General features: G+C 37.7%; 1 protein-coding gene across 1 annotated transcript; it reads right to left on the reverse strand.

Moving 5' to 3' along the window:
- Positions 1–12,869: 12,869 nt before the first annotated feature.
- On the reverse strand, positions 12,870–13,259 carry RB195_013458 (uncharacterized protein; the record flags this gene model as incomplete). Its single annotated transcript, XM_064203282.1, has 1 exon — positions 12,870–13,259. The coding sequence occupies one exon, from the start codon at positions 13,257–13,259 to the stop codon at positions 12,870–12,872; it is 390 nt and encodes a 129-aa protein (XP_064059163.1).
- Between the last annotated feature and the right edge of the window lie 292 nt (positions 13,260–13,551).

A 13,551-nucleotide genomic window follows, 5' to 3' on the forward strand; every position in this document is an offset into this window, starting at 1 on the left:
TGATCCCTGGTCATTTCATTCTTTTTTTTGCCTTTTCACTATGTATTTCCCTTTTTTGTTTTGTATTTCTCCTTGCGGGAACCAATTTGCCCCGAAATTAAGTGTAACACAAAAATAAAAATAAGAATATCTCCTTGGTTTTGCTCATTAGAAGAAAGTACATATGGGTCTACATAGTTCAGTAGGATGGGCTTCGAAATTTGTCGTCCAATAACGTTGTGAAAAAATAATGAAATAAATTGAAGTATCTTTCTGTTGTAATACAGCAACTAGCCCCTAATGTAACCAAATTTGATAAGAACGCGTCATGTCTTCTTCGGTCATGTCCCTGACCAGATAGGGGCTAGGCGTATGCGTGTTGAGCTGCCGGATTACTGAATGCTACTGGTGCAATCCATTTTAATTCGATTCAATGAACAGGTCGCATTTACAAAGTGAAAAACTACGGAAGCCTTTGCAAAAAATGTGTTAGAATTAGAAGAATAAGCATGATTTACAGTGTGTTGCTAGTAACATTTTTATTTTGTAGTTTTTCAAAACACAAGGGATTTACAAGCAGTTGATTGGATTCCGATACACAAGCATGACATTACGAGAAAGTTTATTTATGCCTGTAAAAAAAAAGAAAAAAGAGAACTAGATGTTATAAAGATATGGCTCAAAGAGAACAAACTGGAAGGTTCCTTCAATTAAATAAGGATAAGGATAAAGTGCCTGGCGTTAATCAATCCGCTTGGGATGCGTCCCACGTTCACTTCAATTCAGAATCGTTTGAGGTTCACGAACGTGTATCTGGCCTATACAATGACTTGCGGTGGCCAGCCGATGTGTCAAGTCAGTGTTTCCAGACAAGTCTGGCACCAATTTATCGACCCCGGAGGGATGAAAGGCTTGGTGAGCACTAGGGCGGATTCGAACCTCCGATCGATCGTGCAGGAAGCGGAACCTCTAACCGCTACACCACACCCGCCCTTTTTCTTTCAGACATTCAATTAAATATTTTAAAAAGTCTAAAATAAATTTATATGTGCTAAACGGCTCAAACGAAGGGCAAAAACTGAAAAATAAGCGCTCTAAGTGTTGTAAAGTCAAGAGAATGATGTAAGAGTAAACATAAAAGTATGTGAATCTGCTCAACTCCATACAATAAGGGAATTGAATGAATGAAGAAAAGAGTGAAGGAATTAATCAAAGAATTATTCATTAAATTGACGAATGAATAAAAAAAAAGAAAAGACAAATGAGAGCCAAATGATGAATTGAATGATCACATGATTTGATGGTTTAATTTTCTGGCATTAATTCATAATGTTCCTCATGTATCAAAGCATCGTTTCCTAGTGTTTACAATCTTTTGTTTTCCAATCTTCAATGTTTCCCTTCTTCTCAAAATCTTTTTTTTCTGAAGAGAGAGAGGAAGTCTTGCGAACCCATGAGCAAAGGAAAGAGTTCAAACTCAAAAAAATTCCTCAATAAGATATTCGAGGAAATAAAAACGAATAAAAAAGTTTGTTTGCAGCGTGAATGCCAGTAGCAATGCATCACACATCACTGTTAGTATGAACAAAGATTAACCGACTAATTAAAACAGGTGAAATACCAAGGGACTCCCTTAGCAACTGATTCAACACTTTTCTGTCTGTCATGCAGAAAAAGCACTATTCGTTTCACTCCACGTTCTACTTTTTAATTCGTTTTCAACAAAAGCGTTTCTGAGCATAAATCAGTTTCTTTTGTGATCTGTCTGACATGCAAAGCAAAGGAAAAGAAAGCGGTAAGAAAATCCAACACTGATGGAGGAAACTAACACATTTCTTTGAGCATGAAAACCTATAAGTATTATTAAAAAACAAAATTTGACTACGAATGCCTCGAAATTTTTTTCCCTTTAAGTGTTATAAAGATTATTAAGCTCAAATTTCTTTTAAAAGTCACAAACTGTAATTTTCACCAATGGGAGATGTAGTGATAGAAAAAAAAGAAATAAAATCCAAATCATACATACACATCCTGCTATCCAGGATTGCTCCAGGCGATTTCTGAGCAGCAGCGAAAACGCTGAAGATGTAAACGTTTTAAAGATATGGCCGAAAGAGAACAAACTGGAAGGTTCTTTGAATCAAATATGAAATCAAAAATAAATTTATATGTGCTAAACGGCTGAAACGACGGGCAAAAACTGTAATTATGTGAATTGCTGTCTTCCCAAAAGTTGAGTAGAGAATCTGGATAATCCTTTGTCTGGTATTAGGACTATTTTAGGACCATATTTGTGTGCATAAAAGAAGAGAAACTCAATAGGAGGTGGGGCTGCACAGTTGGGAAGAGGTTCTTCTGTGACTGTACGATAGACCGATGGTTCGAGTCCGCCCTAGTGCTAACCAGGATTTCATCTCCGCGGAAAGTCGATAAATTTGGTTACTTGTATAGGACAACAAAAACCTCAATTTGACCATCGGTTAACCTCTACATGTCAATGTGCAGGCTAGACACGCGTTCGTAAACCTCAAACAATGCTGAGTTGAAGTGAACGTGGTGGCGCCTCCCAAGCGGATTGATTGACGCCAGACACTTTATCCTTTACACTTTATACCTTAAATTGTTTTTTGTTCGCGTCTTGACGCACTACAATAAACAATCAAAAATTATAGAAATAGTGATGTGGAGGACGCAATCGAGGAGAATTCGAGAAACATGGTCGCAATGTTAAAATTCATCGATAGAAGATGCATAAAGAAATTTGGCTATCTAATTCTTCCCTGTTTTGTTCCATTGTTCCATTCTATAAATTCTAAAAAATAAAAATTGAACTTTACAAAGCAATATTCACTTTCTATCATTAAAACCAAAATATCAAGAGCACTTCAGAACTACAACAGCAAAATCCTGAAGCTTATTCTTAGATTGGGCGAGGCAATCATAGTCTACAGTCGTCACTTGAACGAGTCTGTCGAAGTCACATTTAAACGTTTCAAAGCAAATCTACACAGTGAAATCAAAATTTGTCGACTGGTCCTTCTGTACCATCAGAATAACCTGCTCCTAATTCCGATACCTCCCTCGGGCAATTCTTGGGAAGGAAAAAGGAACGTGGATCCTATTTTGTTTCCGTTTTCTGGAGTAAATCCTCTTCTGATTTCATTTCCTGGCGAAACATTTCCATGGCTACAGCAGCCAGAGCGAAAACGATTGAACAAACGTTGCTGCAATGAATATGTCGCAATCGCTTGTTGCAACATCTTGAACTGCCATCCTAAACTGGCCACAGAAAATAGTCTCGCTTCTTTGGTCATATATTAAGGAGACCGGCAGATCGCCTTGTTCAACGAGTTTTGAGAAATTCGTCGAGTTCAAGCTGGAAGAGGCCACCTGGCCGAAAACGGAAGTTCCTGACTGAGGTGGTGAAAGAGGATCTGAGGACCCTCGGCATGGATAGGCAGTTCAGACGAGACAGACGAACGGATTGATTCTGTGCAAGCTCCCGCAAAAGATCGAGAATGCTGAACACAGCTACGCTCGACCAGAAAATATTAGCTCTCCGATTAAAGGCATCACCTCACAGATTTGAGGTGGTACGGATTTCAAGTGGAGTATTCGTATACGGGATCGTAGATTATGAAGAGAAGGGTGATTCCGTCCATTTCTTCCTAATTCAAGTAAAAAAAAACGCCGGAAGATACGGCTTTGAGCGTTCCGGCGCGCTATTTTCTACAACGAGTTCGATTGAAGCGCGCCAGCCTTGTGCACGCGCCGCATCTTCCAGACCGTTTTTTCCCGCATTTAGGAAGAAATGGACGGAATCACCCCCTCTCGATAATCTACTATCTCGTATATGAATACTCCACCTGAAACTGAAATCCGTACCACCTCAGATTCATGGGGTGATGCCTTTAAGTCAACGTAAGTAGGTCATCTGGCACAACACGAGCACCGTATTCTACATTCAACATAAAGAGGATACAAACTTAATAGACGTATAACGAGAAAGTACAACACAAACCCCATAATCAATTCTTGACAGCGCTCTTGTCATCTCATAGTACATAATTATCGCAGCAAGCAATAATTATCACAAATTCACTGATCCGCACGAGGTTCTAAGAGTTTTTCAGCAAAACCGATACTACAATACATAGGTACTGTAGGTTTACGACAAATTGAAGATATTATAAGAATTTCTGGTATGAAATATCACAAGAAAATACTCATTAGAATTCATACTTCAGAGGAGCTTTCATTGTCTTGAACAAAAAGCTGATTTTCTCTTTTCAAGTAAAAGATTTCTTTTCTCGAAACAAGTTTCTCACAGGACATTAACATTCGTCATGCACTTATGGTCGTTAAGAAGAATGTAGAAATATGTGAAATAATTTAGTGGATTGTACTGAAACTCCCTATTGACATCTTCTCTGTTTTCTTATTATATTACAGAAAACAATGTTTGTTAAAATAAGCAAATTACCTGTGTAAGAAATGAGTTTTTCCCAGAAACAGATCTCCGTGGAGAAATACTTAAATTTTTTTCTTCTTTCTAAAGTAAACTTAACTTCCTGCATCACTCGTGTCTGAGTACATGTCACATCAATAAAAACCCTGACAAAAAAGTCTTCAGTTGCTGGTTGGAAATTTTAGAAAAAAAAAATGATTGGTGAAGATAGAAGATCGAAAAGTTCGACTTTCAATGAACCTAGGCATAGTAAGATGAGGTAATGACTTTTAATAACCTGTACACGAGCTAGATAATTTTACTGCTTTACGCTTCAACAAAATTGCCTTTTTCAAAGCCTGGGATGGTCAATTCAACTCACGAGCGATTAACGATCAAATCTCTCCACATCTAAACAGACGAACTCTAAACCTACTTTTTCAACCACTGACGTAGTGACTGCTCATCTTAGATCGGAAAGCCCTAGCAGGGATCGCTGAGTGATCGATCACGACAGCGAATGGTTCGAGTGCCTCATTCGGACTGGAAGAGCCATCCGAGATACTGTGTGAGTTTCCGAGAGACATTTGCCTTTGCGGTTCATTTCGGACTTTTTGACTTGAGTCCCAAATTTCTCCAGCGACTTTCGACCCAACAGTTTAGATTCATACCCCAAGATCTGGACTCTGATTTCAAAATTAGCTTTGTCGTGCTTTTGTGTTCTTATGGCGCCTAAGGGTGACCAATCCCGTAACCTATAAATTGGAAGCTCTTATATTTTCTTTCAGCACTTTGAAAACATCCTGCATGACAGAGTCATTAGACACTTCGTTCACTTTCTTTGTTTACTTACTCTCTGCTCATCCATTTCAGGTGCGATTAACAACATGTTGCGCACGGCAAGAACGGTTTGTAGTGGATCTGAGGAGAGAACGTAATCTTTATCTTTGGCTCGTAAAGTTGCTGATTCTAATCGCTATGAAATCCAAACGTCTCAGTGGTACCGAAGTGTACGAGCACGACGGTTAGAAACCCCCCCCCCCCCCCCCAGGTAAAATACCTCTCTACTTTCCTAACATCTTCGATGTAATGAGCACTGTCATTAGGCAGTGTCTCAGGAGACCAGACTTAGACAGCTCGGTTTGGGTCGTTGAAATACCATCGAACAACCTGAAGCGCCAGCTAGTTCGGAATCGCTTTTACGATACCATGTGTACAACACTGGACTGTATTATTTGACTCAGAGGTGGACCACGAGACTGCATGAGATCCAATGTAATCTAACGGATTTCCTGCAAGAGTTGTATCGACGAATACATTAGTGAAACGGCGCTATCCCTAGCGGAAACCATATATTCGCATCAAAGTGCTCGTAAAAGGAATGAATAGGTAACGGGAATGGACACCTTAAGGGCCCATAGAACACAAAAACAAGTTGGAGCCGAGTTTGAAAACAGGGTTCAGATCAGGGCATACAACTCTAAAGCGTTGGTTGGAAAATCGCTCGAGGCATTTTGGATCCAAGCCAAGAAGCCTAAAATGAACCGAAAAACGAATGTCTCTCTATAACGCGGGAACTTGCACAATACTTCGGATAGCTGCTCTGCTGCGAATGAGAAATTCGACCCATTCATTCTCTTGATCGATCAATCAGCCCTCCTAGGCGTCTTCGATCCAAAAAAGCAAAATAAATAAAATAGAGGAAAAAATTGGAAAGTGGATAGTTTCGCCTCTACCTAGACGATCCATTTTAGGATTAGCTTTAATTGAAGCTTCTCAGTAGGGGAGGAAGGCCAATCAAGGTAGGCTTAGAATTGGTCTGTTTTGCTGTGAAAAGATTGGTTGCTTAGATCGTAAATTGATTTGATCAATTAAGGCTCTGGAGAAGGCAATTTTGTCGAAACGTTAGCCAATAAAATTATTTAACAATCTCGTGTACAGCCTATCAAAAATAAACACGAAGGTAGATGCTTCACGAGTAAAATGTCGAAAGCGAAAAAAAAGAAAGAAAAGAAAGGATCAGTAAGGTTTTGAATTAAATATCTTAAAGGCGAGAAAAAAGGAAAACGGATACGAAGAGCGATTGTGCAACATATCACTCGGCGCCTTGATTTGACAAAGAAGCGAGTGGCAATCCATAGAGGATTGAGCGATAGATCAACTCGATCGTCGGTATCCTTGGATAAGACTGTTCGAAAGAAAATAATCAACTTAAAGTGACAGAGATATGAAGATCAACAGAAGGACCGCAATAAATCTAGGATCATCCTCAAACTACTACATATCAGGGTAAGGTGAGAAACAAGTCTTTTGGCGAGGAAATGACCATCGAGACCGCACTCCAAAAAATTCGAAAAAGTTCACAGTTCAAAAGTCCAAAATTAGCAGCTCAAAAAATCTGAGGGATCAAAGCTGCGAAGACCTTCCAACTGAGAAGTCAACAAAAAATATTTTTTGTTAACATTTGATTTTAAAAAATGCTCGATTATGAACAAAAAATAAACAAATAAAAAGTAATTATGTAAAAATATGTGTAGCGGAAAGGATTGTGGAGTCTTCAACATTCCGGTATTACAGCAAAAAAAAACAAACAAGAATCCAAATAAATGAAGAAAAAATTTGCGTTAGTGAATGTGTTAGATGTGAAAACTTCACGTATTTCTTCAAATAAGTGCTTCTCACTCTGACGTGAACTAAATCTCAGGATCGAAGTTTCCGGGAAATTTCCTGTTTCTGCGACAAACACGACAGAAGGGCAGGAACTCTCCCATGTTCCTCTCTCGAAATCTAAAAAAAAATCTTAGCAGTTTTCGAAATCTACCTCAATAAAACACTTGAAGCAGTTCAATGAAAGAAGATGTAATACTGTACTTTAAGACTTAATGTCCCTGAGGAAAACCTTGGAATTTGCAGGGAACAGAGAAGACCTGAAAAAGTTCTTCGGCTAATCAATGCCAGTGACTCGATTCAATTACGTAAGAGGCATTAGAGGAGGTCAACCTTGTTTTTATCATGTCATTTTCTCTCAAAGTATACCAACAAAATCGGGAAATGAGGAAATGAGATTGATTTTTTTCAAATCTAGGGTTTCAAAAAAAATTTATTGAATAATTTGGAAAGAAGTGACCGAGCTACAGTAATTCAAACATGCATATTGTAGAGCTTAAATACTTCCTAATATTGACTTCTCTCATAGATTGAAAGCACTCAGCATAGTTAGTAAAAGAAATAACTTCGAGAAAATCATAATAAAACAAAAAATTCCGGGAAATTTTAGTTACTGTGCAAAAAAAGAAAAGTTACGAGTGTGATTTTTCCCCGACTAAAAAACCTTTGAAAATTTCCCTGGCTTTTATGAAAGGATAAAAATCAATCTACTACGCAGCAAATGTACTTAAGAATGACAAAGTGAGCTATAAAAGAAATCGCTAAAAGAAAAAAAAAACAAGATCGCTAAAAGAAATTGCCGATAGATTTGAAGATCTAATTGATCAGTTAGTTAGCGATAGTTCATCAAAGCAGAAGAGAGGAGATAAACTAAGATTCCAAAACAATAATTCAATTCCAATTGTTGAAGTAATTTTTCATTTTTGAAGGACTTTTAGCAATTTTTTAGGGCTTTATTAGGGAAATAATTGACCTTAATTGAGTGGAAAACACCATTTCAGCTGTCCATTCAACACTCTGCGGTGCCATAGCAACGAGAAAAATCTCAAGAAATTCCAACAGCTAAAACAAATAATTCATCTGGGAAAGCTCAAAGTTTTTCTTTCCACAAGCGTCCTAAAAAATAAACGGAATTATTTGGTGGTATTTTTTTCTTTCAGGAAATTTTCACTATAACACTTTATAAAACAACATCATCTTCAAGGTTAGAATTTTGGAAAGTGAGTTGTTTTATGTAAAATGTATATTAAGTTTAGGTATGTTTTTTAATGTAAAACTACTTTAACTTCCCGAATAAAAGCACTGAGATGTAGGAAAACATGGAAAGGGAGATGCCTTGGAGGATTATGGGATGTCCAGAAGCTTTATATCATAATATTCTTGTAAAATTCTGAAATTTTCGCGGCAACCGACGAGCTCTCTAGAAACGTTTATAAATAACATTACAAAATCAACCGGTTCCTCTAGTGGATACGGTGGAACATTGAGAGATGAAATTTTTAAACACCTTAAAGCAGGAAGGTGGGCGGAGTTTCCTCTCGGGCCAACAGCAACCAAACCAATTTTTTTTTGTATGTCCGATGTTTCCCACGATAAAGTGACAAGACATGAAAAAAATCACTTAGCACAGGTTTTCTCAAGAGCATTCGTGAGGACAAAATCCTAGGGAACAAGAAGACATGGATTCTCGAACATTAAATTTTCGCTAAAATCGGCACTGTATTTCGTTTTTTAAGTGGTATTCACTGATGTTTGCTTGCCAATAGTCGTCCGATTACGGTACATGATTCGAAAATCTTATCCGTACCAATTTTCCCGAACCGATATCAAGGTTTTCCAAATTAAGGTAGGCAATCGATCAGTAGATTACTACCATGCGAAAATCTGCAAGAGACTCTCATAAATAAAACATTTTTCATGCTATTAGGCCTTAGTCTTTCCGTATCTTCTTTAGTCTAGCCTATCCGGAAAAGACTACTGGGAAAACTTTAAAAACTTCACGAAAAAAAAAAACTCATTCTTGAGTCAGAACTAAGGAGTGATCCGAGATTTTTAAGCATTTCTTTAAATTCTCCTTCTGGAAGACTTCCATGCGTAAACGAAATCAAGTAAATAACTGGGTAAATAAAAATTTGTATAAATTCTAATTGTATTGTACAAAAATGTGTTTGTGCACTAGAATTAAGATTCACATAATAGTTCTAGGTCAAAATGGCAGCCAAACGACTTCTTTAGAATTTCATTGTTACTGTATGGATTAGAATTGAATGTTTTGGACATTTCATTTGAATATTTGCCTCCACACCTTTATTTGTTGTTAATAAGGTTAGGAAATCTCGAATGTTGCTAGATTTCGTTTAAAAAAAAACTATTAATTGTTGAACAATTCAAATCATATAGGTGTTTTTCATAATGTTTGTGAAGTGTTTCTTAATGCTTTGATATTTACTCAGCTTAGCTTCTGATGGATTTCATATTTCAGATTTTCATGGTACTTGAATTTTGCTTTAAAAAAGTGCTTCACAGACTGTGGAGGAGAAGGCGTTATTATCCTTTCTGACGATGAGAACCTAGAAAATATGCAAGGATATAGTGTTGTCGATTCTGTGATTTGTGCTCAGAATATTTCAGGATTCGAGGAGATTTATCGTAAATTTTATTACTGTCAAATCCATTTCTGTGAGATCCAGAAAGTTATTGGAAAAATGCATTTCATTTTTACAGACAAAACATTACAGTAATTCTCTGATCAGGTATTTTTGTTTGTAGCTTTTTTAAAAGGTTGTAATAACTCAGTGAGATTGTAAAATTGGGATAAAACGTAAACTTTTAGCTTGATAACAGGGTCCCCTATAAGAATATAAAATCTACTAATTTCTCGCACAAAGAAAGATAAGTTTGAGGTTTTTTTAAATGAAGAACACCCTCTACAATTACAGAATAATCTAGAATATTCTCGGAAGAATTAATCGTTCTTGACGGAATAGGCATGACTTGTTGAATTATTTCTATGAGCCCGGCGGTCTCAGTGTGCTCTAATTGTCATTCGCAGCCGCAGCGGTGCGGATGCTTGAAGAATCCTCATCAACGAGTACGAATGACCAGAGAACAGGTCGCGAACGCGTCTTCCGGTTGTCTTCGGGATGGAATTGCCTTATCATGGATCTCAGACTGAGAAAAATGAATCGCGTCTCTTCTTTGGAACCCGAGGTACGGATAAAAAATTAACTGCGACGAGGTGAAAGTACCATAATTACTTTCAAACAACCTGATAGGTTCCCTATAAAAATATTTAGGTTCTCATTCTCAGAAAAGGGAAAATTTATCCCGCCAGTACTGTAGCGAGAGTGTGAATAGTACTATATGTATTCTAAAATTCTAAAATTAATTCTTAGTGCACCTAACCTATTTTCCTAACTTTCTTCTTAGAAATAGATTTTTCCTAACCAAAAAAGTCGCAATTTGGACTACACTTTCAATGCTCATTCGTCGGAAATTTTGTTCTTTTTTCATTTTTCGTACAATTATTTGTTGTCAGTCTACTAAACCCAAACAATGAATTTGTCCAGCATTTATCTTTTAACAAATCCTCTGAATTAAGAGTCAATGCTCGATATAAATGAAAAAAAATTATGTACGAATTATACAAGGATTTTCTGTATTTTCTAGCATTATTGTAGCCGCAGGGCTTCTCAGAGTTTAAAGAGTTACTGAGAGCAGAATTAGCTAAAGGTAGTGATGAAGTGGAGGATGCCTGACAATGACAATAACAGTGACAATCAGATATACCTCTGCTAAAGACTTTTCCTATAAACAAGGGCTGACTTTCCTGTGTAAAACTTAAGCGATATTCTATCGTGCCCAGTTCATTCCTGTTTGTTATTTGTGGCACGCCTATGTTTGTTTTCAAAGAAATAAACAAATAAAATAATTTAAATTGACTAATTTATAGATTGATTGAATTGATTTAATTATAAAATTATGACAACGCTCAATTCGAAATGAAACGAAATAAACGTTTGAAGGAGGTACCTCAGGTGGAAAAAACTGCTGCCTCTTATTTATGACTGAGTTACATTCGGGTGAAACTGGTAACCCCTGGATTATCCTTGAAATCCGAATGTTGGCTTCTTGGACAGAGAAAAACAGTGGAATTACCGTGTCCAGAACAGAATTATTGCTGAATAGGGAAATAGAAAGCACGTTTGACGTTGTCCTATGTACATATATCCGAGCTGATCCACGAGATCCTTGATCGTATGTGTCACCGCACTGAGGCTCAGGAAACTCCATGACACATCCACATAAATTCTTCATACATCTCATATAATCTAGATGCAGCCTATTAGAGCTTATTCAAGCAAATAAAATTACGTTCTAGAGTAGATGAAATTTCTTCTTTTTTTTTTGAAAAAATGCATGCAGCTCGTTAACAGCTTTACATTCATTATACTTTGACGAATGTCTGCAAATTTTTAAAAATTAGAAAAATAGTTTTGGAATATAAATTAAGTGTAGATATTAATTTTTAATGAAGCTCTAACCTACTGATTGCAGAATCCATTGAAAATGAGCTTTTGCAGGTGACACTGAGGAGAGCTGCAGTTTGAGTTCGAAGTAGGAAATTGACGAATACGGATGAACCTAACTCTACAGAAGTGGTATCTCAATCTAAAAAAACGATACCGTAATCAGACATCTGTGATATCCATATATCACAAATGAATTCACAAAAGGCAGATTCGAAGAAATAAACCATCGGCTGCTAATACATGAGGTGGGGATATTGAATCGAGTATTTTCGCGAGGTGTAACCAACTCATCTGGCGCAATGCGCACATTTAGCATTATATTTAACTGCCATTATAAGATTGCATTCCGTCGAGGTTGCCACCGGTGGTAGAAAGGCTACTTGTTGCACAGATTACGCATAATATATGACGATAAATTATGGAATTTTCAGGATAAAACTTGTTCCGGTTATTCGATCGTACTCCTCAATGATGAAAAAAAAAAACTTCTCGATCAAGAAATCTCTAATCTCGCATATATTGTGGTTGGGTGCTAGGATTGCTATTGCTATCGCTCAAAGAAAAAGAGAGGGGTGAGTGAATGAGGTATGAATGAGTGAATGAATCGGTGAATGAATGAATGAATATAATAATGAATAACTCGGAACTAATCTAATACATAGTACACGTTCGATAGGATAGAATTCTCTTTCCGCGAAAATCAAGAAAGCAAGCCGCGGGACCAACTTACATATGTAGTAGGTTAGTGCAAAACTATGCGCTATAGTTGTCTTTTCTCCACAACAAACTTTTTCGGTTGCAGTCATCCTTAATATTAGAAGCCGTATAGCGTTTTGTGGTGCATTTCGTTGTGGCTATTAGTGCTAAAGTGGTTTTGAACGAAAATCAGAATTTAATTAGTACCAAGACTTAGAAGATAATATGCCCAGGCAAAATTTTTTTGCTAAATCTTCTTCTACGAGTTCAAGCTGGGCAGCTCTGCAGCGAAGACAAGTCGGAATATCGACGCTGTTTGGGATGAGCGAAGTACCACCGCATCCACGGTACAGCGTTGATTCCAGAGGTTTTGTTATGGCGATATGAGCTCCGAAGATAAAGAAGGCTGCGACTGCTCCTCTGAAGTTGATGTCCACCTGCTGAAGAAAATTATCGAAGGTGATCCGCTTAAAACAACACGAGAGGTTGTCCAAGAACTGGGCAGTGACCACTCAACAGTTGTCCCCCATTTGAAAAAATTGGAAAGTTTAAAACGTTGAACAAGTGGTGCCGCATGAACTGAGCGAGTCCCTAAGAAATCGCCTTTCTGAAATCTCATCAACTTCTGTTGAGGAGATTTCAAAACGGAACTTCTCAATCTTCTGTTGCGCAACAAGAACGGTCCATTTCTCGATCGTATCGTTACATGCGATGAGAAATGGGTCCTTTACGACAACAGGAAGTGTCTTGCTCAATGGATGGACAAGGATGAAGTTCATAAGCATGTCCCGAAGCGGAAAATGCGCCCGAAGAAGAACATTGTGGCTGTGTTGTGGTGTGCTAAAGGTGTGATCCACTACAGCTTCATGAAACCTGGCGAGACCATCTGGCGACGCTACAGAAATTGAAGGGGTTGGAGACTCTGCTTCATCCATCATATTCGCCAGACCTTTCGCCAGCCGACTGATACTTTTCTAAACATTTGGACAGCTGACTAAGAGGTATGATCTTGCAGAACCAAGGTGATGTCGAAATCGACTCCCTAAAGATCGTGGACTCCAAAAGCTCGGACTTTTCCGTAGTGAGAATAAGCAGGATTGTATCTCGTTGGCAAAGATGCGTGGACTGCAATAGTTCTCATTCCGATTGATTGATTTTGAGGCGTGTTATAGCAATTCGAAGTGAATGTTTGAAAACGTGCATTATTTTTGCACCAACCCAATATGTGTG

This window comes from Necator americanus, chromosome V (genome assembly GCF_031761385.1).
Source record: "Necator americanus strain Aroian chromosome V, whole genome shotgun sequence".
Classification (NCBI taxonomy): Eukaryota; Metazoa; Nematoda; class Chromadorea; order Rhabditida; family Ancylostomatidae; genus Necator; species Necator americanus.